This window comes from Tyto alba, unplaced genomic scaffold, assembly GCF_018691265.1.
Source record: "Tyto alba isolate M040663 unplaced genomic scaffold, T.alba_DEE_v4.0 Super-Scaffold_34, whole genome shotgun sequence".
In the NCBI taxonomy this organism is placed as follows: domain Eukaryota; kingdom Metazoa; phylum Chordata; class Aves; order Strigiformes; family Tytonidae; genus Tyto; species Tyto alba.
The window spans coordinates 5,902,939-5,926,935 of NW_024881309.1; the positions used below are offsets into that span (position 1 = coordinate 5,902,939).

Sequence of the window (23,997 nt, forward strand, 5' to 3'; positions counted from 1 at the left end):
TTGTTGAGATCAAGGATTTATTTACACGTCAAGGAAAACTCTCACCCAGAGTCCCGTGAGGAGGAAAAAACAAACAAACCCAAAGGACCAAGCAATTTGCCTCCTGAACACGCACACTCGTGCTCCCCAGTGCGCCCGGCCGCCTCGAAGGGCAGCCGAATGCCTTCTCTCCTCCTTCTCTGCAAGGAGAATAGACTAACGGCATGATTATTTTTTTTTTTTTTTAACACAGTTATCTGCGCCACAGAAAACACAACCTGAAAATAAAAAACGCCTTTCCAAAGAGATCTGCCGACGCGCGGGCGGATCACGGAGCACCCCTTGCCGTGCAGGGAAGGTCCGAGGGGCCGCACTCCTAATACTCGTCCAGGGTGTCTGCCCGTGGGACGGAGAGGCCCCGCTCCTTCAGCGCCTGCACCTTCAGCTTCTCTGACTCCTGCTTGGCCTGCTGCTCCACGCGCTGCTCCTCCAGGATCTCCTCGATGGAGACCTGCTGCAGAGGCGTGTCACTCTCCTTCTCCAGGTCCTGCAAGAGAAAGAGCCCCTTGAGCGCTGCACGGCCGGGACACGCAGCCCTGCTCGGGGGATGCCCGTGGGGCAGCTCGGGGCTGAGCCGCCGCCGCCTCTCCCTCCCGTGCGTGGGCTTCGGTGACATCCTGGCGCTTCCCACCAGCGCCTGGCCGGGCTCTGCGCTCCCGGGGAGAGCCGGCGTCGCTGCGCCGCGGGCCAGAGTTGTTGGGGCAGGATGGTTCCCGAGGCACAGCGGGGTCTGCCTCCCGAGCTCGGGGTTTCCCAGCTCGCAGGCAGCCTGGGGATTCGGTCCGGGTTCCCCCGGGGTCAGTCACACGTCTGCACGTCCAGGACAGCCTCCTCCCGGTGAGCCCGTGCCCACCTTCCGCAAGTTCCATCGAAAGGTGGAGGTGATGCACAACAGAGGTGCTAGAGGCACCCCGACGGGTGGGGATGTGGACGGGGACCCCCGGGACAGCCGCCCATGGGAGGGGGCTCCCTGGGCAGCAGCCGGGCTGGACTCAGCACAGGGGGCCGAAGCAAACAGCAAGGACCACGACACTCAATTCCTTCCGAGCAAATCCCAGGCAGTGTCCCCTGGTGCCGAGCCAGCAGGGAGGTGACAGCCCCCCACTAACGACACCCTCCAGCAATGCCACACACGGGCCAGGGCTTCCCCACCCCTCCCTCTGCCAGCCCACATGCTGCCCTTCACCCCTCGCATTGTCTCAGAGGAGCTGCAGCTGCGGGGCACGGGGGCATCTCCACCACAGTTCAGCCTGAACTGGCTCCGGGAGGGGGCCTGGAATTCCAGCCCCTGCAAGCAGGACAGCGACCGTATTTCACAGCAGACAGACAGACACCCCGTGCCGGTGCCCATCTCGGCAGCGCTGCGCCGAGTCACGTCACCACAGACACAACCAGCTCCGTCCCAGACCGCGGCGCCGCTGCCGCGGGCACAACGTGCCGCTCACTTACTATTTCCCCAAGCAGAACAACGTTCTCTCCTCTCACAACGAAGATGCCTCGCGGGATGTCCCCGTACTTCTTGCCCACATGGATGCGCTCCACAGTCTGGTGCAACACCAAGTTTGCTGCAGCAACCAAGAAAGAAAATAACCCGTATTTCGCTGTGTTTTCTAGCTGTAAAGAGTGTCTCACCGGGGGGCCGAGCCCCCCCGAGCACCGTGTGCCGACGACAGCAGAGAAGACAACGGCGTTGTTGGTGCTGCAGGACCAAGGCGCTCAGCTGTGAGCATAAACATCACCCACACGCGTCTTGGGCTCTTTCTGCCCCAAAAGGGACTGCCAGAGCATCAGTGCTGGACACCACCAGGCGTGGGGGGAGCACCCGGTTCTGGGAGAAACCTCCGTGAAGCACCAAATCCCGGGGGACATGGAGGCGGGTGTTTAACCCGCAGCACAGGCACGCTCTAAACCCACGACCTGCGGTCACATTGCTCCACGTAGCAACTAAACCGATTTCTCATAAAACTCCTGGTTCCAGCCAAGGAAACGCGCCCGGCCGTCACTGCAGGCGGGGACCACGACATGGGGAGCCCCCGCCAAACCCGAACTGCAGCCACCGCCGGGGGAGGGAGCGGCTCCGGCGAGCGCAGCCCCGACGGGCACAGGAGCATCACCCAGCTCATGGGAACAGGCACTGTGGGGCTCTCCTCCTCCTCCTCCCCCCCCCCCCCCCCGTCATCCCAGCACACAGGAGCGTGTCCAAAGCCCGGCCCGAGCCCCCCAGCAGCTTCACCACCCGGTGCGGACGTACCGAACTGGTCGATGCTGCGCAGGTACCCGATGAGCGTCCGGCCGTCCCGCAGCAGGACCAGGTGCTTCTCTGTGGGAGGAGGAGAGTGTGCATGGATTGGGGGGGGGGGGTGTGTGTGTGTGAGCCACGACCACGCGTGGGCATTAACACCCCCCCCCCCCCAACGTACAGCGTGGGGAAACCAGCGACGTTAACTGCCCCAGCAGCGCGAAGGGGTGCGAGGATGCCTTCTGCAGCAGCCCCACGCGAGGATCGGTGCCCACAGGGGGGGGGCAACGCACCCTGATGAAAGGGAGGGGGGATGTCCAACTGCCCCACGGGTGGTGGTGGGAAGCAGCACCCACGGGGAAAGAGAGGGTCCAACCGCCCCACGGGGGTCAGCACCCACGGAGAACGAGAGGTCCAACCGCCCCATTTTGGGGTGTGGGGGGGTCCCTGGGGAAAGCAGGGGCTCCAAACCCCCCACGGGGGACAGCACCCACGGAGAGCGAGAGGTCCAACCGCCCCGGTTTTGGGCGGGGGGGGGGCCGGTCCCCGGGGAAAGCAGGGACCCCAACCGCCCCCCCCCCCCACCCGAGGACAGCGCGGGGAGCGGTCGCCCCGGGGGGCTGTCGGTGCGGCGGGGGGCCGGGTCCCCCGGGCACTCACTGTCGATGTCCTGGATGAGGCTGGCCGTGCCGGGCATGTAGTTCATGGTGCCGCCGCGCCGCCCCCAGCGGAAGCGCCGCCATGCGCCGGTGCCGCCGGAACCGCCCCCCCCCCCCCGCCCCGCCACGCCGGGCGGGGCCCACCGCGGCGCTGCCCTTTTAAGCCGCGCCGGCCGTGAGGGCGGGGCGGCCGGCGATTGGCCGTGGCTGGCGGGGGGCCTGGCCGCCGATTGGGCGGCGGCGGGGAGGAGGGGCGGGGCGGGGCGGGGCGGCGGCCATGGAGCCCCGCGACCGCGCCGCTGAGCGGGGCCCGCCGTGGCCCCCCGGGTCCCCCCGCCCGCCGGCGGCGCAGGTAACGTTGGGGGCGGCGACGGCCGCCGCCCCGATCCCGATCCCGGCCGCCCCGATCCCGATCCCGGCCGCCCCGATCCCGATCCCGGCCGCCGAGCCTGGAGCCCGCCCGCTGCCCGTCCCCGGGGGCGGACGGGGCGGGCAGGGCTGCAGCCCTTGTCTCTGCCCCTCTCCCCGCCCCGGTAACGGTAACTGCCCGCCCCGCGGCCACGACCGGGCCGGTGTCGCCCCCTGGGTCGGGCGGCAGCGGGGGGACCGATCCCGGCCGGCTCAGCCCTGCCCCTTCCCTCCCCAAACCCCCCGAGCTGACCCGCGGGGAAGCGGCACCGAGCCGCGACGCGCGGTCCGGACCTGTGAGCTCATCCCCGACCTCCTCCAGACGGATTTGTTTGGTTTTTTATTTTTTTTTATTTTTTTCCTCAGCTCTCGTAGCTTCGTTTCCAAAATTGCGTTAAAAATCTGCTGCCCCGTCCCCTGGGGTTTGGGCAGATGCTGTAACCGGAGAAAAATACATCAACCGGCGAACGCGGTAAAGTTTTACCTTCATATCCGGTTCAAGGTGACGTTTGTAGGGCACGCGTTCGACCGGAGAGCTCACCGGGGAAAGGCCGGTTGGTTTGCGGGTGACAGGGGGGAGCTGGGGGTGACTGACGGGGGGGAGCTGGGCACCGCCGGCCAGGACGGGTCCCGGTCCCCGCTAACCGGCCCTTCCCCCGCGGGAACGTGGGGCTCGGGGCTCCGACCCCCGCCACGGCCCCCTCCTTCAGGGCACGGGGGGGCTGAAGACGGCAGCCACGCGAGCCGTGGCATTTCCACGACAGACTCCCCAAAAGAAAGGAGCCGGCAGCGCCGGGGTGGCAGCTCGGGGTGGAGGGGGGAGAAGTGTCGCCGGTCCCATGACTTGCTCTTCCTGGATCTATTATTTGTTGGTTTTATTGCAGCAATAGCTTTTTTTAGGGGCCGTTGCACAAATACTGTGTGAAGAGAAGGGCTTTACTCTTTCCAAAGAGGTTGTCTGCTGCCCAGACATAACTGCGGTTTGTTTTAATCCTCTGGGACGTGTAGGTTTGATCCAGCGCTTTCATAAATCCCGGCACGCAGGTGATGCAATCCCTTCCCTGTGAAACAGCTCACGGGCAAAAAACTGTTTTGCCCAAAGCTATAGGGAGTCATCCGTGAGCTCGTGAAACCCTGACGCTGAATTGTCTCCTCTGTGGTTAGATGGAAGCTCACGTTCAGTGTCCATTTTTACCTGAATGTGTTCAGGTAAATGCTCACACGTGGTTTGGACATACAGACCGTTCATACGATGAGTTCTCCAACTCGACAGCTCCGGGGTGACCTGAGCACCCTGCCCCTCGGGCCCCAGAACTGGTAGATCTCGTCCGCTTGCATCATTTCTGTTCGCAGACTGAAAGAGGAAAGGAACTTTCCTGGGGAGCTTTTCATCCAGCAGCCAGTGCCTGAGCCTCCCGCTGTGAGGAATGGTGCGCGCGTTTCTGAGCAAAGCTTAGCTGAGTGCAGCGTGGTTAAGCTTAGCGTATCCCCTCTCTTCCCACCCTCCAGACAAATCTGCCCCCCTGCAACGCCCCCGACGCTGCCTGACCCCCCGGCGCGTGCTGCGGGGGCAGTGGGACCGAAGCGTGAGGCGGATGGGCGTTTATTGTGCGGCCAACAGAAAGCCACGTTAGAGCAGGAGAACCTAAAACTGGGGCACCCCAGCCTGGGGGACAAAGGAACCCCTTAGCTGAACGCTGCGGGAAGGGCCAGTCCCCTCCCCGGGCTGCTGCTGGGCCGGGCCGGAGCCCCCCTGCCCCCTGCCCGTGGCCCATCACCTTTCCTCTGCTCTTCCCTCCCCCCCAGGTGATGGATTCTCCCTACGCAAACGGAGCCTACAGCCCCCCGTACCCCCCGGCTCCCGGGGCTGCCCCGCACTATGCCAGCCTGCCGCAGACACGGGGGTACTACTGCTCCGGGCCCCCGCGGACCCCCTACCCTGCGGAACCCACGGGCATGTACCGGCCCCCGTCGCCGGCTCCCCCCTGGAGCTACGCCCCGCCGGACTGCCCCGCCGAAGGGTCCTCTCTCAGGAGGCAGCAGGCTCCTGGCTACTCCCCGTCGCAGGTAAGAGGCCGGGCACCGGGCGCAGCCGTCTCCAGCGCCGCTGTCGGTGCGGCTGCTGGGTTTGCGGTTCCACGGGCACAAGAAGTTGTTTTATGGGGCCGCAGCGGAGGGAAAGCCCCCAGTGCCTCCTCCGTGGGTCCTAACGGCTGTTGTGCCCTGAGCAGCTTGCCCTGCCTGGTTTTCTTCTTATAAAAACTGGTGGCCGCCGCGTTCTTCAGAGACTCCAGGCTTGTGGGCTAGGAAAGCAGGACTCGGGCAGCAAGCGGCTGTTCCCAGCGCTGCCTGGAGGGAGCAGGGCTGGGAGTGATTCCAGGGGTAACGCCTGTTCCGCCCCTCTTCCTGCAGCCCCCCGGAATGCCCCTCCCGCAGTATCCGTACGGAGACAGCAGTCCGGGGGGCACGGCGCAGGGCCCTCCGCCGCAGCCCAGAGCCCCGGAGGACGCGTGGGCTCCCCACACCGTCTATGGGGTGCAGCCGCGTTACGCCTGGCCCTCCGCGGCGGCGCACGGGAACTCCTTCGCCTCCGAACCGCAGCCGCCCTGGAGTGGGAGCGGAGCTCCTTCCCACCTTCCCGCGTGGGACTCGGGACAGGTACAGTGCCCACGCCGGGTCCTGGCCGCGGTCAGACCTCCTCGATTATATGGCTTTCCTCAAAAACCTGCCTCTATCCTGGGAATGCCCCTTTCTCCGAGCACGGTTAGTTCAGATAGAAACAAAGCAGCAGGTATCCAGCGTACTGCCAGCAAAATCTATTTGCATACAGGAGACCAAAATCCGCGGTTGTAATTCCAGAAAGGTGCTGGAGATACCAGACATCTCAGGGCAGGTCTTGAAATGGGTCAGACCTCGTCTCGTTTGTCCAACTCTTCTCTCGCAAGCAGCGAGCGCTGTCAGAAATCCGCCAGCACAGAGTGTGGGACTAACCTGCGGGTCAGTCCTGCAGACTCTGGTGTAGCAGACTCCAGTATTCCTCTACAGGTGCTTGTTTTGGGCATGTTACCGAGGAATGTTTTAAGCACAAAAAATAAGGAAATGATGCATTCGGTGGGGTCCATTCATCTCGGCTTTCTCTGGGTTTGATCAGGAATCAAATGACTCTCCAGAGGTTTGGTCCCCAGGCAGCAGCAGCCCGGATGGGAGGATTTGGGGATGGGGGCTGCTGTTACCTGGGAGCAGCTCCAAAGCGTGGTGCCTGCAGAGAAGTGTCTAATCCAGTGTATCCAGGTGGGACCGTGCTGCCATCTGTTTAGCATCTCCCCCGCTCGTGGGTGACGAGCCAGCAGTGGCTCATGCTGTTCTGCCCCGACACGCGCCTCTTGCCGGGGATCTGCTCTTTAACGGCCAGGGACTGGAGCGTGGGTCCCCCGTCCCTCTTCGGGGACTTCTCACAGAAACCAGCTCGCTTGGCAGGACACGGGGTGCCAGCCCGCGGGGCCGTGATGCGTGGTGATGTCACGGTGTGTGACAGTCTGGAAAATGCTGCCCAGACCCCTGGTAACGTCACGCCTAACCCAGTCTGCCCTGTCCTCCCAGGCACGCACACCTCTACGCGGCCGCCCGCTTCCCTCGGCCCTGCCCGCCTGGCTTTTTGAGTGCGAGATTAAAACCCTGGCTTCAAGGGAAATGCGCTTCAGGGTTTTTTTTTCTCCTTCTGGCTGCAGGATACCGCTTACGAGGCGCCCGAGCGGGGCGCGCACCAGCACAGCTACTACTGCGAGGTCAGCCCCCAGCACCCCGGGGCGGTGAACGACCAGGCGCCGGGCGCTGCGCGCCTCGCCGGGCCGCCCGCCGCCAGCCCCAGGGTGCAGTACAGCGCGCAGCCCCAGCTCTACGGCGCTGCATCTCGGAAGCTTTTGGCTGGGAAGCGGGAGGCTGGCTTTAAACCCGGTGACCAGCCTCCGGCAAATTCCGCAGCCTTCCAGCCAGAGATTCAGAGAATCCTCCACGTTATGGGGGAGGCCGAACAGCTGGAGCAAGAGGTGGATGAGTTTGTAGGAAAAAAGACAGATAAATCCTACCGGCTGCTGGAGGAGATGTTGACCAAGCTGCTGTTGGAACTGGATTCCATCGAGACTGGTGGCCAGGACAGTGTTCGGCAGGCCAGGAAAGAGTCCGTCCACAGAATTCAGGCCATACTGGAAAAACTGGAAAGAAAGGGATTGTGAAAGCGCATCAGCCATAACACACAGCCTGTTGTTGAGGTTCCAAAGAGTTTTAGTTCTGTTAAATCTCAGCTCTTTTTGCTACGCACTATTGACAATGGAATAGCAATAAGCCCCGAGCTAAAAAAACAAAAAACAAAACGAAACAAAGCCACCAAAAAAACCACCCAGAAGCCCAGCCCCAGCAAATAACTTGGCAGTGGACAAATTAAGCAAATTAAGGTCTGAAGCAACAAACTAACTTGTTTGTTTGTTCCAGGCTTTGGAAAAGCAGAACCACTTGAGGTACTTACACTGTAGAGGTCTCCGTGGGGGTCCACCTCCTCTTCATCAGCAGGAAGAAAATCCCGGTACAAAGCTGCCCACACCAGGCCCGATCTCTGGGTGCCTCCTGCAGCCACAGCAGTTCTTCAGACAGCCGGAACACTCGCCAGATGTGGTCGCAGTGGCACAGCTACGTGCAGCCACAAACCGAGACTCTGGGCTTGGCAGTCACTGCGTGTATTTCCAGCTTCAGCTTCCTCGCCATAAAAACGTGTGTCGTCGTGGGGTTTTGTTTGGCCTTAGTGCACTCGAGCAGCGACACTGACGTGCTGTAGGCAGGGACCACGCCGGCAGCCCGTCAGGGCAAGCAGACATCACAGCGTGCTGCTCCTCCTCCGCCGCGAAGAGCCAGGCCGTGGTGTCCCCCTTGGGCACGGGCCTGGAGATCTCAGTTCTGCCACTGGAACGGAGAGGTGCAAGCAAAGGAACAACGTTAGAGCAGAGCAACCCAGAACAGCAGGATGCTTGGAAATGCTTTCCAGGTCACTTGGGTAAAAGATCCACTTTTTAACTGTAATGTCCTTCCACATACTGCGAGTTTTGTATTCCACTGCAACGGCCGTGCTTGTGGCGCTGTACAGGACGGGGGAAGGGAACGGCTCAGCCTACTGTTAACCTTCTGGTCACAATGTGTTAAGTGAATCATTACTCTGTGTGACGAGATAATAAACCCTGACAACTTTAAAATGTTATTTTGTAATTAAGACGTCTCGGTCTCTTTTCTTTAAAGAGAAGGCGTGGGCAGGGCTGTGTAACAGACCTGCCTGTGACCAAAACGCCAGCCAGGCTGTCTCAGTGGTTAGGGACGAATGCAGCGACCTCCAGGAATGCCTGTTTGGGGGATGCCGGGGTACAGTGACCCCCAGCGCCCCCCAAGCAGCGCGGGTGCTCCAGGAACCTTCAGCCGTGGCGCTGGGGCTGGTGGCCGTGTGTTGGAAGGGGTCTGGGGGGGGGGTGTCTTGGCGTGGAAGGCACCCGGCAGGTCCCACGTCCTTCCCAGACCCGGCTGCGCGCGCGGGACTGACCTGCAGCTCCTTGGCCGTGCCCGTCCCCACGTGCGGCGGTCGGCCCGTGAGCCAGGAGAGCCCCGTGTCCGGGGACGAGGGAAGGCTCGGCTGCTGTTTCATCTCCTCCTCTTGCCGGGCAGCGAGCAGCTGGGCCAAGCCAGCCGTGCGTCGGACACAGCATGAAATCGGATTTCTGAGGGTCGGTGGCTGCGCTGGGGGAGGAAGCAGGTCACAAGGAAGAGGCTGAGGCCCCGTCACTGCGGTGCACACAGAAAGGGACGGCCCAGCCCCACTGAACGCCACTTTTCTTTCGCTGAGAAAGGCAGCAGTGTCAGCAGCCTCTCCAGGAATTAATCTGTGCTTTGGGTTTGCTTCTTCTTGTGAAAATACTCATGGTAGGGATGGTTTCCACACAACCAGCCCTGCTACCAGTGGCTCTTTAAACCCAGAGGAACGAAGAGCAGCACTGTGGTGTCTCTACCCCTTTTGGTTCATCTTATGGTTGAGCCTTGTTAAATGCTGCCTCTAATGTCCTGAAACCTTTCTCAAGAGACTGCTGTGTGTTCACTGAAGTAGTGTCATACAGTAATAACTTTACTTAGGTTTTTTTAAAAGGGAATATAAGCAACAAAAAACATCAATCCCTCATCAATCACACAAGAAATGCTTGGGGTGGAGGCAGAAAGCTTGTGCCACAGGATTGCTAGCAGACTCAATTCCAGGTTTACCGAGTCCTGTTCTTCTGATCCTTCAGCATTTCCCGCAAAGTTTGTCTATAAAAGGCTGCGAAGGAGATGGAAAAGTAAAGGAGGAATGTCAATACCCAAAGAGACCTAACTTGCCACTTTCTAGAAAAGCCAAAGACTGAAATTCCAGCCAGCAGAGCGGCACAAGCCGCTGGGCTCGTGGTGCTGGGGTGCCGGGGCAGCAGCCCGAGCCACGCTTCGCACCGGCAAAGGCTTCAGCGGGGCTTGGGAGGAGCGCGCTGGTGACGCAGGAGGGGAGAAGAGCCTCTGCGGCATTTCTCCGCGGTGCTCGGGGCATGACTGAGCTGAAGGTGAGATGAAAATTGAGACCACCCCACGCCGCCGCTTCGCTCCCCAGCCACTGCAGGTTCGGCACCAAGTCCGGGCCACAGGCTCGCCTCGTTTGTGCTCTCTAGGGAATTACCAAAGAGCTCATTTCTTCCTCTGTTACCACATTTGGTTGGTTGGTTGGCACGGCTCTTGAAAGAAAGGTTCGGATTCCCTTTGTGCAGGATCTAGCCAAAGCCTGAAATTTGCTGTTGCAAGAGATGGTGTAAGTCACACTTCAGCACAGAAATTGAAATCAAGCAGCTCGTCAATCTGTGCATATTGACTTCTACAGCACAGAGAGCTGCTAAAGGGCAGCTCGCGGGGCAGTCAGTCCTCCTCCACACCCCTCCGAACCGCCGGCTCACCCCTGCTCTGCCAAAACAACCCCTTTATAAAACCCCAGCGAGCGTGGGCAGGACTGCAGCCTCCCTTCAAGCCTGCCCGCAGCCCCGGGAGCTGCTGCGGCCGCCGGCGCCGGGGCAGGCCTCCCTCCCCACCACCCACCGGCTTTCACAGCTCCTGCTGCTGCCACGGGAGTGAGGTGGCGACAGGCAACCCGGGCACTGATGTGTCAGCCCTGCTGCTTTTTTGAGGACGTGGTGCTAGCAGCAGAAGTGCTGCAGCAAGTCACTGCTTACAGGTACATGGAAAGAAGCAGCCAGCAGCCAGCTTTGGTTAGTCTGGAATCGCAGAGCTGGCTGGAACTTTATTTTCTGTATTTGTTCCAGTAGCAAGAATTGCATCAGGAACAAACTGCATTGTTTACTGCATCCTGTTCGCTCTGATCCTCATTTCCCTCCCCTGTCAGTTGCCAGGGAAAAGGGGTAAGCCGGTTCTGGCTGTGCGAGGAGGAGTGTGGAGCAATCCTGATACCTTGCAAACTCCGTAGCACTGCAATGCAGTCAGCTAGGAGAGAAGAAAAAAACATTCACTGAGCTGCTGTATCACCAGCGCTCTGTGGACTGGGACAAAGGTTTCCTGCCGTGGGTGATGTGGTAAGAATGATCCCTTTATCTGTTCCTAAGAAAAACTGAAAGTGGGTGCGTGGCATACAAGCCAGACAAAATCTGGGAGGAAGGAGAGAGGAAGGTTTCTTCTTTGGTGTTTTGGTGCTGAACCTCTCAAGGTAACGTACTCCTCTACAATATTTCCTCTTCCGGAGTTTAAGTCCCTGCGTGTGGGAAGGACTTGGCAGAGGGTTATATAAACCTCAAGTTGACAGCACAGGAAAGACCATTGAAAAGCGGGCTGAGACGGCTGGTTATCATTTCAGCAGGGCTGGTTATCTGAACAGCTCTGCGAGAAGTCGCGGCTGCGTATGACGGTTCTGCGTCCCTCGGGCAGGCAGTGGGTGTTTTTTGTGTTCCCCCCAAAGCTGAGCCGAACCGAGGGCAGGGCTCGGGGCATACCTTCCACACGGCAGCCTGCAGAAAACTCCCGCTGACGTAACCGCATCCGTCCCCGCTCCTGCCGCCTCCTGCAACACAGGACCAAAGTGGGTCACGGCTCGGACGCCGATCTGAAAGGAGAGAGACGCTGCAGCAGAGCGCGGGCGGGAGCTGTGTCAGCGCCGAGCCACGGCTGCACGCACAGGGTTCACGGCCATTTGCTCTGCCGACGCAAAAATTAGGATTTTAGCCTTTCTGGCCATCCAGTCTTCCCAGCCAGCAACTGCCGTGGCGGAGGTGAGCACCGGGATGACGATTCCTGGCAACTGGTTTATCTTGCAGCATCCACCCACATCGCAGAACCCCAAATTAGAAAGCGTGGCCTGTTTATCACGAGGCTCATCTCTACAGAAACCATACTCTTATTCCCGGGTTGCCTGTCGCTTCTGCAAGCAGCACGCACCATCTGAAGAGGGTTTCTCAGTCTCCACTAAGGCGAAAGGGGCACGGAAGGGTTGAAAAACAAACGTTAAATCAGAATCTCGTGGCTTCCACTGCAGAGCACCCTGTGCTCAAGTGTCTGTCCACGCTGCTCGTGGGCGGCCACCGGCACGAGGGCACGTGCTTCCCGGCGACGCCGCGCCGGCTCCGCGCACCCCTGCCCGCCCGCCCCCGGCTTAGGGCCACAACGACCGGCCTGAAGTCAAGGCTTAGGCCGGAGAGTCCTAATTAGCGCTGGCATCGCCCGCCTGCGCCGGCGTCTGGGCAGGGATCCACTCGGGCTGCTGCCAGCGGCGAGGGCTGCGCAACCCTGCCGAGAGCTGCGGCTGCGGGCAGGGGCTGCGGGCAGGGGCTGCGGGCAGGGCTGTGGGAGGGGGCTGCGGGAGGGGGCTGCGGGAAGGGGCTGCGGGAAGGGGCTGCGGGCAGGGGCTGCGGGCAGGGGCTGTGGGAGGGGGCTGTGGGAAGGGGCTGCGGGCAGGGCTGTGGGAAGGGGCTGCGGGCAGGGGCTGCGGGCAGGGGCTGCGGGCAGGGCTGTGGGAGGGGGCTGTGGGAAGGGGCTGCGGGCAGGGGCTGCGGGCAGGGGCTGCGGGCAGGGCTGTGGGAGGGGGCTGTGGGAAGGGGCTGCGGGCAGGGGCTGCGGGCAGGGGCTGTGGGCAGGGGCTGTGGGAGGGGGCTGTGGGAAGGGGCTGTGGGAAGGGGCTGCGGGCAGGGGCTGCGGGCAGGGCTGTGGGAAGGGGCTGTGGGAAGGGGCTGCGGGCAGGGGCTGCGGGCAGGGCTGTGGGAGGGGGCTGTGGGAAGGGGCTGCGGGCAGGGGCTGCAGGCAGGGGCTGCGGGCAGGGCTGTGGGAAGGGGCTGTGGGAAGGGGCTGCGGGCAGGGGCTGCGGGCAGGGCTGTGGGAGGGGGCTGTGGGAAGGGGCTGTGGGAGGGGGCTGCGGGAAGGGGCTGCAGGAAGGGGCTGTGGGAGGGGGCTGCGGGAAGGGGCTGCGGGGGGGGGCTGCGGGAGGGGGCTGCGGGAAGGGGCTCAAGTCAGCAGCTGCAGGAAGGGGCTGCGGGCAGGAGCTGCGGGCAGGGGTCTGGGCAGGGGCTGTAAGCAGGGCTGCAGGTCGGGGCTGCAGGCAGGGACTGTAGGCAGGGGTCCGGGCAGGGGTCCTGGTCTGGGGTCTTGGTCTGGGGTCCCAGCTGGAGTCTGGGCAGGGGTCGGGCAAGGGTCCGGGCAGGGGCTGCAGGTGAGGGTCCGGGCAGGGGTGCGGGCAGGGGTGCGGGCAGGGGCTGCGGGTGAGGGTCCGGGCAGGGGTCCGGGCAGGGGTGCGGGCAGGGGTGCGGGCAGGGGTGCGGGCAGGGGTCCGGCAGGGGTGCGGGCAGGGGTCCGGCAGGGGTCCGGCAGGGATGCGGGCAGGGGTGCGGGGAGGGGTCCGGGCGGGGTCCGGCAGGGGTCCGGCAGGGATGCGGGCAGGGATGCGGGCAGGGGTGCGGGGAGGGGTGCGGGCAGGGGTGCGGGCAGGGGTCCGGGCGGGGTGCGGGCAGGGGTGCGGGGAGGGGTGCGGGGAGGGGTGCGGGCAGGGGTGCGGGCAGGGGTGCGGGCAGGGGTCCGGCAGGGATGCGGGCAGGGGTCCGGGCGGGTTCCGGCAGGGGTCCGGCAGGGGTGCGGGCAGGGATGCGGGCAGGGATGCGGGCAGGGGTGCGGGGAGGGGTGCGGGGAGGGGTCCGGCAGGGGTGCGGGGAGGGGTGCGGGCAGGGGTCCGGCAGGGCCCGGCTCGCTCCCCGCCCGCCCCCAGCCGTGACGGCAGCCGCGGCGGGGCCGGGCCGGGCCGGGAGCACCGCCCCGGGCTGGGCGGGGGCCGGGGCCGGGGCCGGGGCCGGGGCCGGGGCCGGGGCCGGGACCTGCGCTGCCGCCCGGGCCGGGCCGGGCCGGGCCGAGCCGCCGCAGGAGCCGCCTCGGCACCAGGTGGGGATGGGCGGGCGGGGGGGTGCGCACCCACGGACACGCGTGTGCGCGAGGGGCGGCGGGGGGGCGGGGGGGAAGCTGCCCGCAGGGCCCGTGCCCCCCGCGACCCCCCCCCCCCCCCCCCCCAGCGCCGCCGCCCACCCGCCGGGGCTTCCGTGGTGGTGGAGGCGGGGAGCGTTCTCCATTTACGCCGGAATAAGCCTTTCCGGGGCTCGTGACATTCACCCACTCGCGTCTCCCGCGGTGTCTGTGCAGGAGCATCATGTCGGCTCGGGAGCGGCCGCAGCCCCCCGCGCCCCCCGCCGCCGAGGCTGCGGGGCCGGACCCCGCGAACCGGTACGACGCGGTGGTTCCCCACTGGTTTTACTGCAAGGTCACGGACGGGAGGGAGCGGTGGGTCCCGTTCAGCGCGCAGGACTCGGAGAGGCTGGAGGAGGCTCACGGCTCAGGTAAAAACACACGCTCGGGCTGGGGCTGCCCTGCCGGGAGCCACGGGGAAAACTCCATCCACCCCGGCGGGCTGGGGGACGGCGCAGCACGGCTTGCCTGCAGCTCCTATCGTTTCTATTTTTAATTTGCCCTTTGATTTTAAATTCCTAGTCCCTGCTCTTAAAATCGCTGCGAGGAGCATGGCCTGGGAAGGGCAATAGGAGAGCATCAGGTGTGCGGTCAGGGGGAGAGCACTGTCTGGCTGTCGGAGGGAAATTCCCTGGACACGTCCCTGGGCTTCTGCCTGGGATGCAAAATTTTCCCCCGGGAATTTTATTTTGGGACTTTTTTTTGGCAACGTGCCTACTCGTAGAGCTGTAAACGCATGAATAACTAAACTGCTTGGATGCATCGAATGGTCTGACCTCATTCATTTGATATATGCTCTAAATTATATATACTCATACTGCAAAGCACCCTTCCGACGTGGATGGGAGCGTGCTAGCAGGACGGCAGGAATCCCGCTGGGGAGCAGCTCCCTGCCCCGGGAGGGTGCTGCCCGGGCCGCGGGCTCTGCTCCCAGCCCGGCTGTGCCGCCCGCAGCCCCGGCTGCGCGTAAAGCACCAGGGCTGCTCCCGTCCTCCCCTCCGAGGAAGCTTCGGATTCGAGGCCGGGCCGGGCGCAGGCTGGCACGGGGGTGCTCTGCCAGCGGCCCGGCCAGCGGGCAGGCCCCAAAGGCAACAGAATTAACAGAACTGGAAGTCCGTATTGGGATCTGTGCGGAGTTCTCTGGTTTAGGGGGGAATGACTTAGAGATCCGGGGACCCGCACCTCCACCGGTAAGCACTGCACTTCCCAAGGGCACAAATTCACATTTTACCATCTAAGCAAGGCAGGAAGAGTCCACGCCAGCCTGTGCCTGAGCTAGAGAGGAAGACGGTTGTAGCTGAGTGCCTTCATCTTACCTTCTGCCTCTGGGGGAAGTCTGACTTGGGGCATCTCTCCTAGGATGCCCGCCGACGCTGTTCTCTTGTGCTTGGGTGTGGAGAACACTGGTGTCCGCTGCCGGCACTCGTACATGCTCGTGTGTGCTGCCCACAGAAGACGCTCCAGCCTCATCCCTCTGTTCTGGCGTGGCGTACAGCTCTCCGATAGCGTGTCTTTCTGGTCTTCTCGCGATTAATTTCAGGCCTTGGTTCCTGCAGGGAAAGACAAAGAAGATCTGGTTATCCAAACGTCGGGGGGTCGGTACGACGTGCACCTGAAGAGGAGGCAGCGGGTCGCAGTGTACTGGGAGGAGGAGGTATCCGAAGTGCGTCGCTGCACCTGGTTTTACAAGGGAGACAAGGACAACAAGTACATTCCCTACTCGGAGACCTTCAGCGAAGAGCTGGAGGTGAGCACACCTCTCCTGGTAGCATCCCTCTTGCCGAGAAGCATCTTGGCTTCTCACTGTCAACTACTGGCCTCGATGTCCCAAGCTCCATATGGGGCAACGGGCACCACAGCCATACCTGAGGGCAATGGGCTCGGAAGAGGCTTTGGCATGGCATTTTTGCAGCGGATTAACAGCTGTAAACACAGCCCCTGTCTCCTCCCTCCCAGCCGGCTGTAGCTGGGTGACCTCCCCTTCCTCCTGCTACACGTTTAAGTGCCCGGGTGCTCTTGGCATGCTCTGCAGCTCTGGCCTTGCTTGCAGTCTTTGCTCTATTTTTTCCTGACCCCATCTGCTCTAACTTCAGTTTGGCTCTCCTTGTGAGAACTGTCCTCGCTGTGCTCACAGTTTCATCAAAGCCAAGGGAGTTGTGAATGTAAGAAAGGGAAATCATCGTTACGGGGCACACTGAGCACTGTGTAGTGTTAGAGACTTCAGTGGTCTGTACTGTTAATGGCTGCAGACTTTGGAAAGACACATATGTAGATGTATACATCTTTACAAAATCTGTATTCTGATGTACCAAAAAATACAATTCTAAACTGATGGGGAAGTCTGCCGCTGCTATTGAAGTGGGGGCTTCTGGAAACTCTTTAGGCAGGTGAAACTCCTATGACCCTACTTGCTCCTCCAGCTTGACCTGGCTGATTTCTCTGCCTCTTTTGCACAGTGTGTTGATAAGAGATATCATTAAATGGGTGGGGAATGTCCCCAGTGGTTGAATATTCATGGGAATATCTCAGGCTGACTCACGGAGGGTGTTATTTTTCTTAGGAAGCTTACATGATTGCTGTGACCCTGGATGAGTGGAAGAAGAAACTGGAGTCCCCCAGCAGAGAAATCATTATCTTGCACAACCCAAAGGTGAGGAGGGCCTGGTGATCTCTGTGTTGACCAGCAAGGACATCCCTTCAGTTCTCTTGAGAGCCTGGCTTTATGCCTGTGGCTTTATGCTCTTTCTTTTAACTATGTCTGCTGAGAAATCAGCCTTGTCCAACTGGTGTTCCCCAGGGCAGCAGAGTCTGCTTCACACCTCAGCCTTTCTTTTCGACACACCTTCCACTCCCTTTGTGCCAAGGGCTCGTACCAGCACAGTTAAGCGTCGCAGTCTGGTACCAGCCCCTGTCACCTACCAGCTGGTGCAGCAGCATTTCCCCGCTGCTGAAGCACGGTGCGCCGCGCGGCCCAATGACAGGCTCTTCTTGTTTACAAGCTGATGGTGCACTACCACCCGGCTGCCACCTCTGATGACTGGGGCTCAACTCCTATGGAACAAGGTCGACCTCGGACTGTGAAGAGAGGAGTAGAAAACATCGCTGCCGAGATCCCCAACGGTGAGCTCGCTTCTCCCTCCCTCCCCCTCCCTCCCTCCCTCCCTCCCTCCCTCCCTCCCTCCCTCCCTCCCTCCCTCCCTCCCTCCCTCCCTCCCACCACCCAGAGCTACAGGGTCTGTTCCCCACCCTGCTTTCTCAAAAAGACAGGAGCTTCCATGATCCTTTTAAACAATGGACGCGTCTAAACATTTCATGCTGAAAGGAATGGAATGGTTTTCAGAGACTTTCCTAGCCCCAGAGAGCCTGGAGCGTGAAGGAACGTGCTGGGGAGGCAGGCGCGTGGGTGCGCTTCCAGCTCCTGCGCCGAGGCCGGAGCGGTGGAAGGCGCTGCAGGGCCTGACGTTTCCCCCGGGGTTGGCGCTTACCTTCACAAAGGGGGAGTTCCCTTCCGTGGTAGGGACGCGGGTTTATCACCTTCGTGCCGGTGACTTTCTGGGGCACGTGCTCTCCCCATCTCTGAAGCTGTACGTCAGCTCTGCCCCCGAGCTCCCGGCCAGGCCTGGGGACTTGTCCCCGTGGTGAGGACAGGCAGTTACGCCCGTCTAACCAGGAAAGTACGTGTGCAAACTAAAGTGTGTGGGACGCAGGGAACGAGGCGTAACTCTGCCTGGTGCCTACCCGAGAGCTGCAGCTCCGCGGGGGCCGGGCGGCTCCGCAGAGTGGGCTGCACACGGGGCAGCTGGACCGAGTCCTCTGGTCCTGCCCTCCCGGGCCCCACGGCCCCACGGCCCGTGGGCCTGAACTGCGAGGAGCAGCCACTCCTGCTGAAGCGAGGACGGCCACAGAAGGGCGAGTGCTCCTGAAGCCACCTTGCCTTCCTCCGCTGTCCCGCCGATCCGGATCCATCCCAGGCTGGGCAGCTGCATTTAGTAGTACAAACAGTTCAGAAACGTGAGAAATCCCACTACCCTCGAGGCACAAAACCCAAGCACTAACTCAAAAGGTTTTGGTTTTTCTTCTTGCCTGGCTGAGGTGAGGACGGGAGGCTTCGCTCTCCTGCAGAGCACGTGGCTTCAGCTCCCCACAAAGTGATGTCTCCCGCAGGGCCCGTGCTCTGAACTCTTCCTTCCTCCTTAGGAGAGCCGCTGCAAATCGATCACCTGGTTTTCATGGTGCACGGGATCGGCCCAGCGTGCGACATTCGGTTCAGGAACATCGTCCAGTGCGGTAGGTGTGGAGCCCAGCCCTTTCCATACGCTGCTTTCAGCGGAGCCAGGGAGCCCTCATCTGCGGGGACGTGCGGAACGCTGGCGAGCGCATTCAGGCCCTGCCGACACGGGCGCTGGCGCCGGCCAGCTGCACGGCCCAACCTGCTGACTGCAGCGGGGAGCGTGAATGCAACTCTCACTAACCCGTGAAATCCTACCATCTGGAAAGGTTTGGGCAGCCACTTTCCATTACTGTGTTGTGCTGCTGCTCAAAACAGTGAGTTTTCCAAACTGGATACAGATTTTCCAATTAATTGCCTAAACCTGCTAAACTAATTACTAACCTGCTCTGTCTACTTCTACGGGTTAATCTCACTGGGTGAATTCTAACAGTCTCTGGAGTGATTTTGGACCAAAAGCAGGGATGCTGCTTCTGGCTCAGGAAATCCCCAAGCTGCAAATGCCTGGAGGTTAGGAGAGCATGTGAGGAAGTATCGCTGGTCTTACACACTCCTCTAAGCACCCACTGCTGATCAATATTGGAGACAGGGTACTAAACCCAGGGCCTCTGGTCTGACCCGTTCATTGTTATTTGCTCCGAGTGCTTCAGTTCTGTAGGAGAGGTGCTCATGGAAACCGCCTGGAAGCCCGACATGATTTAACTTGTAGAAATCAAGGGAGCTGAGATTTTTCACAGCAGACTGGCTTTAGTTCCTATAAAATATACCTCTGCTTTATTGCGGCCTATTCTTCTAGATGTTCATCTGATTAAACTATTTTCAAGGCTGCTGACCAACTGAAATGAAGGAAATCAGCCCTTCTCTCTCAGAACCGAAGGAGGAACTTCAAGTTCATCTCCCTTAGGATTCCCTTTGTAACACATGCATCTTTGCAGCAGATTTATTTCTTTCAAATTCCCGAAAATAACGTTCTTATCCTGACTACTGTGTTAAAGCCCTGGCCATGCAGAAAGGAGGCTTGTTACAGATGGGACAGCGAAATCCAGTAAACACACATGTAAGGACATGGAGCCTTCCCCTCATCTTGTAGTTAAAGATTCAGGGTCGTAGGGTAGCAGCAGCAGATTAAAGACCCTGGCGGGATTTCCCCTGGTAACGATCTTTCCTTTTATCTTATTAAGTGTTGTTGATGCAGCAGGCTTGCCCTGCAGCCTGGTGGATCTCGGTAAGAGTTGGTGCTCTTTTCCAGTGAATGTCTTCAGGAACGTTTCCCTGAGCATGCTGCAAGCCCACTTCAAGAAAGCCCAGGAGCAGCAGCAGATCGGCCGGGTGGAGTTCCTACCCGTGAACTGGCACAGCCCCCTCCACTCCACCGGCGTGGACGTGTAAGTGTCCTGGTCGGCTGCCTCGGTGCCGGCGCCCGAGCGCACACCCAGCCTCCTCCCACCTAAACTCCGCTCAGCGTCTAGCCGGGGTGGAGAGGCTTCCGCCTTTCCCGGGCTGGTGTCAGGAGGGACCGTGGACACCCACACCTTGCAAAGGCCGCTGGAAACCCACCGCCCTGTTTCTGCCCTCCAGCGCTGCTCTGCAGTGCCCTAGGAAGGGGAGAGAGGCGGTTAGGCTCCTTACTCGGGCCTGGAGCGTACGAGCACAGGCTGTGCTCTGCCTGCGGTCTTGGCACGAGCCCAGGGTCTGGATTACAACACGTGCCCTTTGAGACGGTGGCAATCCTTCTCTGAACTTACGCTCTGCTTTAGAAACGCGGTGGGGGTTCGCTGCCACCCCTAACTGCAATTCCCTCTCTCTTTTTCCCCCCTGGCAGTGACCTGGAGCGAATCACTTTGCCCAGCATCAACCGCTTGCGTCACTTCATCAACGACACCATCCTGGACGTCTTCTTCTACAACAGCTCCACCTATTGCCAGACCATCGTGGACACGGTGGCGTCTGAAATGAACCGCCTGTACCAGCTCTTCCTGCAGAGGAACCCGCTCTTCAAAGGGGGGGTCTCCCTCGCAGGGCACAGCTTGGGTAAGAGGCTTCACCCAGGGGCGCCGTACGGGGGGAGCAGGGAGGGTACGTGGTCTTTTGTCCCAGAAAGGAGACGGCTCGGGGCTCCTCCCCGACGAGATGCTGATGCTCTCTCTGCCTGCGCCCGGTTTCCAGGGTCGCTCATTTTGTTTGACCTCCTGACGAACCAGAAGGCAGCGCCCGAGGGGGACGAGCGCAGCGAAGAGGTACGTGGTGCTCGGGCGTGGACCCGCGGGGTGTTCCCGCAGCCCTGGCACCGGGAGCTGCGCCGCTGCAGCGTCGCACCGGCCTCCTGCTTCTGTGGCTGCATGGGGGACGGGGAGAGACTCCAGAACGCACGGGAAGAACATAAGTGAGCAAAACCCACCATCCCTGATGGCTCTGTTCGCAGGGGTCCAAGACAACCTCGAGCAACAGGGATACTGAGGAAGTAAAAGAAATGCTGAATAAGCTGGAGCTGTCTGAGTATGGTGATGTTTTTGAGAAGGAGAAAATGGACAGGCTAGCACTGGTAAGGAGCTCTTCTCTTTTGCCGTCTCTTTGCTTTCCTTCGCAGCCCTCCCACCCTGTGCACATCTTCCTGGTACTGAGTCACCTGCACACGAAATGTCTCTGAGGAGTGCAGCAGGAACAGAATTACAGAGAACAGGAATGCCTCACCGCACACACCTCTCTGCTCCTCTACTAATATCCAGGTCGCTTATTTTCCAGTTCTTGTGCACAGAGAAAAACCTTAATGAAATGGGAATTCCTTTAGGACCAAGAATGAAGATACACCATTACATCAGCTCCAAGAGGGAGATGCAGGTTTGTCGTCTGCACAGCTTGTTCTCGTCCAGGTCACGTCCCGTCGCTCTCAGACAAGGACCAGCCTTCACCACGTAGGAGCAGCCCCCGAGCGCCCCGTCCCTGCCCGTCCTTGCTCAGGCAGCTCTCGTGGGCTCGTGTTTGGCCGTTCCCGCGGGTTGCGCTGGTGTCACCCTGCTGCCGGAGCACTTTATCCCGTGGCCTGAAGGGCGATCGCAGAGCGGGAGGACTTGTTAGTGGTGGTGGAGGCCGAAGTTAGCGCTGCCGGCGAGCGAGGCGGCTGGCCGGAGCAGGGTGCTGCTGCCCCGACTGCCCTGGTTCGGGAGGATGCGGGACGCCGGGCAGGTCGCTGCAGGGGTTTCCCCGTTTGTGTTGCTGCAGGACCAGAGCGCAGCAGCCCGCGGGCACGGCGGGGAACACGGGGCCGAGCCTGGGTCCCCGTCGCAGCGCGGCCCGGGCAGCGCAGACGAGGGCAGGAATTGCCAATACCGGGACATTGGCCTAGGACAGGTAACGACCGCGCTCGGCACCGCGCTCCGACTGCAGCGACGAGGCGCCCCTGACACCAGCGTGGAGTTTGTCTCGCGAGACAAACCTGATCCTCCCTCTCCCCCAGGTCTCGGCAAACTATCCTCAGCTGAACTACAAGCCCACCATCTTCTTTGCCTTTGGGTCTCCCATCGGGATGTTTCTCACAGTGCGAGGAGTGAAGCGGATCAACCCAGACTACCGCCTGCCCACCTGCAAAGGCTTCTTCAACATCTTCCACCCCGTAGGTATAAGAGCCAGAGCCTTCCTGCGTGGGACGCATGGAGCACGAGCCCTGGCTCACTGCCCCCTCCGCCCCCGTACAGTTTGACCCGGTGGCGTACAGGATTGAGCCCATGATCGTCCCAGATCTGGAGTTTGAGCCCATGCTGCTGCCTCATCACAAGGGCAGGAAGAGAATGCACCTAGGTAAGGGAAGGGCCGCCCCTCACCCCCTGCCCAGGGCAGCTGCTGCGGCCCCCAGCCCGACCCCGACCCCCCCCTGCCTTTCAGAACTCAAAGAAGGGCTGACTCGCATGAGCGTGGACCTGAAAAACAACTTGCTGGGGTCCCTGCGGGTTGCCTGGCAGTCCTTCACGCGCGCCCCGCTGCCAGCCGTGGAGGCGGCCAGCACCGACGCCGACACGGAGGCAGAGCCCGGCACGGAGAAGCAGCCAGGTCGGTGCTGCGTGCGGGGTGCTGGGGGAGCAGCGTCGCGACCCACCCAGGGAGCAGGGTGCTGGGGCCCCGTCCCGGGGCCAAAGCCAGGCACCGCTGCCATCTCCTGTGCCGTGCAGTGCTGCTCCAAGAGTCAGGCAGCCCTGGGGGGCAAGGACCGAGCATTTAAAAGCTGCCCCTCCTCTGCAAAAGCCCAGAGCGGGGCCGAGGGGGGGGCACGGTGATGCTGTTACATTTTCATGGCTGCTGGAGCCCCTTGGCTGAACCACACTGCTCTTTATTCCTTCAGACACTACGCCCGAGGAGAGCCCCGCAGCAGTGAAGGAAGAGGCCTCCCTCATTAATGTGGGGAGGCTGAACGGAGGGAATCGCATAGACTACGTGCTGCAGGAGAAGCCAATAGAGAGCTTTAATGAGTATTTATTTGCGCTACAAGGGCATCTCTGCTACTGGTAAGATTCTGCATAACTGTCAAAGCTTCAAATTCATGTCTGCTGTAAGCAGAATGCCATCGTTTTTAAAGCCAACATAGTAAGAAAAGCCTTAGCTGAGTAAACGGGATATGCTCCTGCCCACAGTGCAGACACAGAGGGTGGGTAGGGACAGAGGAGGCTGCTGTAGTTCTCCTTGCCTTGCACTGCCTGCGCTCGCCGAGCCTCTACCCCATAACCATCCCTGAGAGAGCGGAGGGAAGGGTCCCCCTCCGATTCCCGTGTCCCCCTCCTCCAGGGAGTCGGAAGACACCGTTCTGCTGGTTCTGAAGGAGATCTACCAGACACAAGGCATTATGCTGGATCAACCTTTGCCTGGAAGCCAGTGACCAACCTGTGCTGCTCTGGCCGCCTGATGTAAGTCATCTCACCTCCACCTTCCTTCCGAATGTCCCAGGACACCTGAGGACATCTGGTTCGTTTGAGGGACCTTATTTACAGCGCTGTGTCCAACGCAGGAGTTAGCGTTGGGTTTTTCCTTTGGCCTGTCAGCATATTTGGCTTCTTTCCCCTTGTCCTGCACACAAGCACTATCGGACACGAGGAAAGCTAACAAACGGCTGCTGCTGACGATAAGGGCAGCAGCAGCTGCGCACGGTTACGATCAGTTCAGTCCAAGGAAGTGACCAGATGTCTGGCCTGTACTCCAAGCCTCCCGGGCTAAACGTTTCTTGCACGCAGGTGGCAAACCAGAGCGTGGACCCCGCAGCTCTTGCAGGGGTGTGTTCCCCCTCTGCTGCTCATTGCTGGCCCGGGGTTCACCAAGGGGAAGGCGCATCCTTCAGGTTTCTCGCCCTCAAAGCCCAACTGCGGGGTACAGCGGCTGGGTGGATTTTGGTCGGCCCCAGTGCACCCATTCCCACGTTCTCCCTTTGCTTTCTTAGATCCAATTCAACTAAGTACTCACCAGGAAAGTCCAGATTTCTTCTCTGCCTTCCTCTCTCCTCTGCTGCTGTGTCCCGCATGCTGCTTCCCAAGTACTTGCTGCAACCTGGAGATAAGGATGATTTTCCTCCATTTTGGGTAGGGGTGGGGGGAAAAAAATATCAAGGGGAAACACTTCTGCTCAAACACACACAGAACTTGCACTGTGACTCCCTGTGGCAACGTGTACTTTTAACCCTCCATCTTGTAAGCTACCACACCAGCTCCTCTAGCACCAAAGCAGACAGCGAGAGCCTGACTCTGCTCCTGGCTTAGCGAGGAAACGCGCAGCTTGTGACCTTGAGGAATAAAAGCCTTAAACGCGCAGTGTGGAGAGAGCTGCAGCAGCCTTGCTGAGCGAAGGAGATTGCTGATTCTCCCTGCTGTAACACCGAGCACCGGGGCGGGAGGACTGCG

At 60.8% G+C, this 23,997-nt stretch overlaps 3 protein-coding genes and 1 long non-coding RNA gene across 10 annotated transcripts; 2 read left to right on the forward strand and 2 right to left on the reverse strand.

The window, feature by feature from the left end:
* Positions 1-3,050, reverse strand: LSM1 (LSM1 homolog, mRNA degradation associated). The gene is made up of 4 exons (XM_042801508.1): positions 2,939-3,050; positions 2,291-2,359; positions 1,489-1,604; positions 1-526 (listed from the first exon to the last, which is right to left on the reverse strand). The coding sequence occupies exons 1-4, from the start codon at positions 2,982-2,984 to the stop codon at positions 356-358; spliced, it is 402 nt and encodes a 133-aa protein (XP_042657442.1). The 5' UTR covers positions 2,985-3,050; the 3' UTR covers positions 1-355.
* Positions 3,051-3,206: 156 nt separating this feature from the next.
* Positions 3,207-7,869, forward strand: BAG4 (BAG cochaperone 4). Of its 4 annotated transcripts, XM_042801506.1 has the most exons (5): positions 3,230-3,289; positions 3,712-3,899; positions 5,152-5,412; positions 5,758-6,003; positions 7,074-7,869. In XM_042801506.1, the coding sequence occupies exons 3-5, from the start codon at positions 5,155-5,157 to the stop codon at positions 7,575-7,577; spliced, it is 1,008 nt and encodes a 335-aa protein (XP_042657440.1). In that variant the 5' UTR covers positions 3,230-3,289; positions 3,712-3,899; positions 5,152-5,154; the 3' UTR covers positions 7,578-7,869. The 4 variants fall into 4 exon arrangements, with proteins under 4 accessions (XP_042657439.1, XP_042657440.1, XP_032854202.2 ...); XM_042801505.1 differs by lacking the exon at positions 3,712-3,899 and having other exon boundaries at positions 3,207-3,289; XM_032998311.2 differs by lacking the exon at positions 3,230-3,289 and having other exon boundaries at positions 3,352-3,899.
* LOC122154220 lies at positions 4,200-7,967 on the reverse strand. Its single transcript, XR_006166131.1, has 3 exons — positions 7,868-7,967; positions 7,431-7,556; positions 4,200-4,699 (listed from the first exon to the last, which is right to left on the reverse strand). It is a non-coding gene; the product is annotated as an uncharacterized LOC122154220 (long non-coding RNA).
* Positions 7,968-10,873: 2,906 nt separating this feature from the next.
* On the forward strand, positions 10,874-23,906 carry DDHD2 (DDHD domain containing 2). Of its 4 annotated transcripts, none has more exons than XM_042801497.1 (18): positions 10,874-10,976; positions 14,071-14,264; positions 15,450-15,640; positions 16,454-16,543; positions 16,893-17,013; positions 18,091-18,180; positions 19,371-19,506; positions 19,944-20,152; positions 20,288-20,358; positions 20,544-20,663; positions 20,864-20,959; positions 21,341-21,469; positions 21,576-21,731; positions 21,814-21,916; positions 22,001-22,165; positions 22,455-22,617; positions 22,895-23,013; positions 23,541-23,906. In XM_042801497.1, the coding sequence occupies exons 1-17, from the start codon at positions 10,972-10,974 to the stop codon at positions 22,983-22,985; spliced, it is 2,130 nt and encodes a 709-aa protein (XP_042657431.1). In that variant the 5' UTR covers positions 10,874-10,971; the 3' UTR covers positions 22,986-23,013; positions 23,541-23,906. The 4 variants fall into 4 exon arrangements, with proteins under 4 accessions (XP_042657431.1, XP_042657434.1, XP_042657433.1 ...); XM_042801499.1 differs by lacking the exon at positions 10,874-10,976 and adding an exon at positions 11,452-11,666; XM_042801498.1 differs by lacking the exon at positions 10,874-10,976 and adding an exon at positions 13,762-13,815.
* Positions 23,907-23,997: the final 91 nt, after the last annotated feature.

Excerpts from the sequence above, each read along its gene's own strand:
- BAG4 (XM_042801505.1), top strand. The coding sequence starts at position 3,215 with ATGGAGCCCCGCGACCGCGCCGCTGAGCGGGGCCCGCCGTGGCCCCCC. Across the intron at positions 5,413-5,757 it reads CTGGCTACTCCCCGTCGCAG|CCCCCCGGAATGCCCCTCCC; the intron begins GTAAGAGGCCGG and ends CTCTTCCTGCAG. Across the intron at positions 6,004-7,073 it reads CCGCGTGGGACTCGGGACAG|GATACCGCTTACGAGGCGCC; the intron begins GTACAGTGCCCA and ends TTCTGGCTGCAG.
- DDHD2 (XM_042801497.1), top strand. Across the intron at positions 15,641-16,453 it reads CCTTCAGCGAAGAGCTGGAG|GAAGCTTACATGATTGCTGT; the intron begins GTGAGCACACCT and ends TATTTTTCTTAG. Across the intron at positions 22,166-22,454 it reads CGGCACGGAGAAGCAGCCAG|ACACTACGCCCGAGGAGAGC; the intron begins GTCGGTGCTGCG and ends TTATTCCTTCAG.
- LSM1 (XM_042801508.1), bottom strand. The coding sequence starts at position 2,984 with ATGAACTACATGCCCGGCACGGCCAGCCTCATCCAGGACATCGACA. Across the intron at positions 1,605-2,290 it reads GCGCAGCATCGACCAGTTCG|CAAACTTGGTGTTGCACCAG; the intron begins GTACGTCCGCAC and ends TGGTTGCTGCAG. Across the intron at positions 527-1,488 it reads TTGTTCTGCTTGGGGAAATA|GACCTGGAGAAGGAGAGTGA; the intron begins GTAAGTGAGCGG and ends TTTCTCTTGCAG.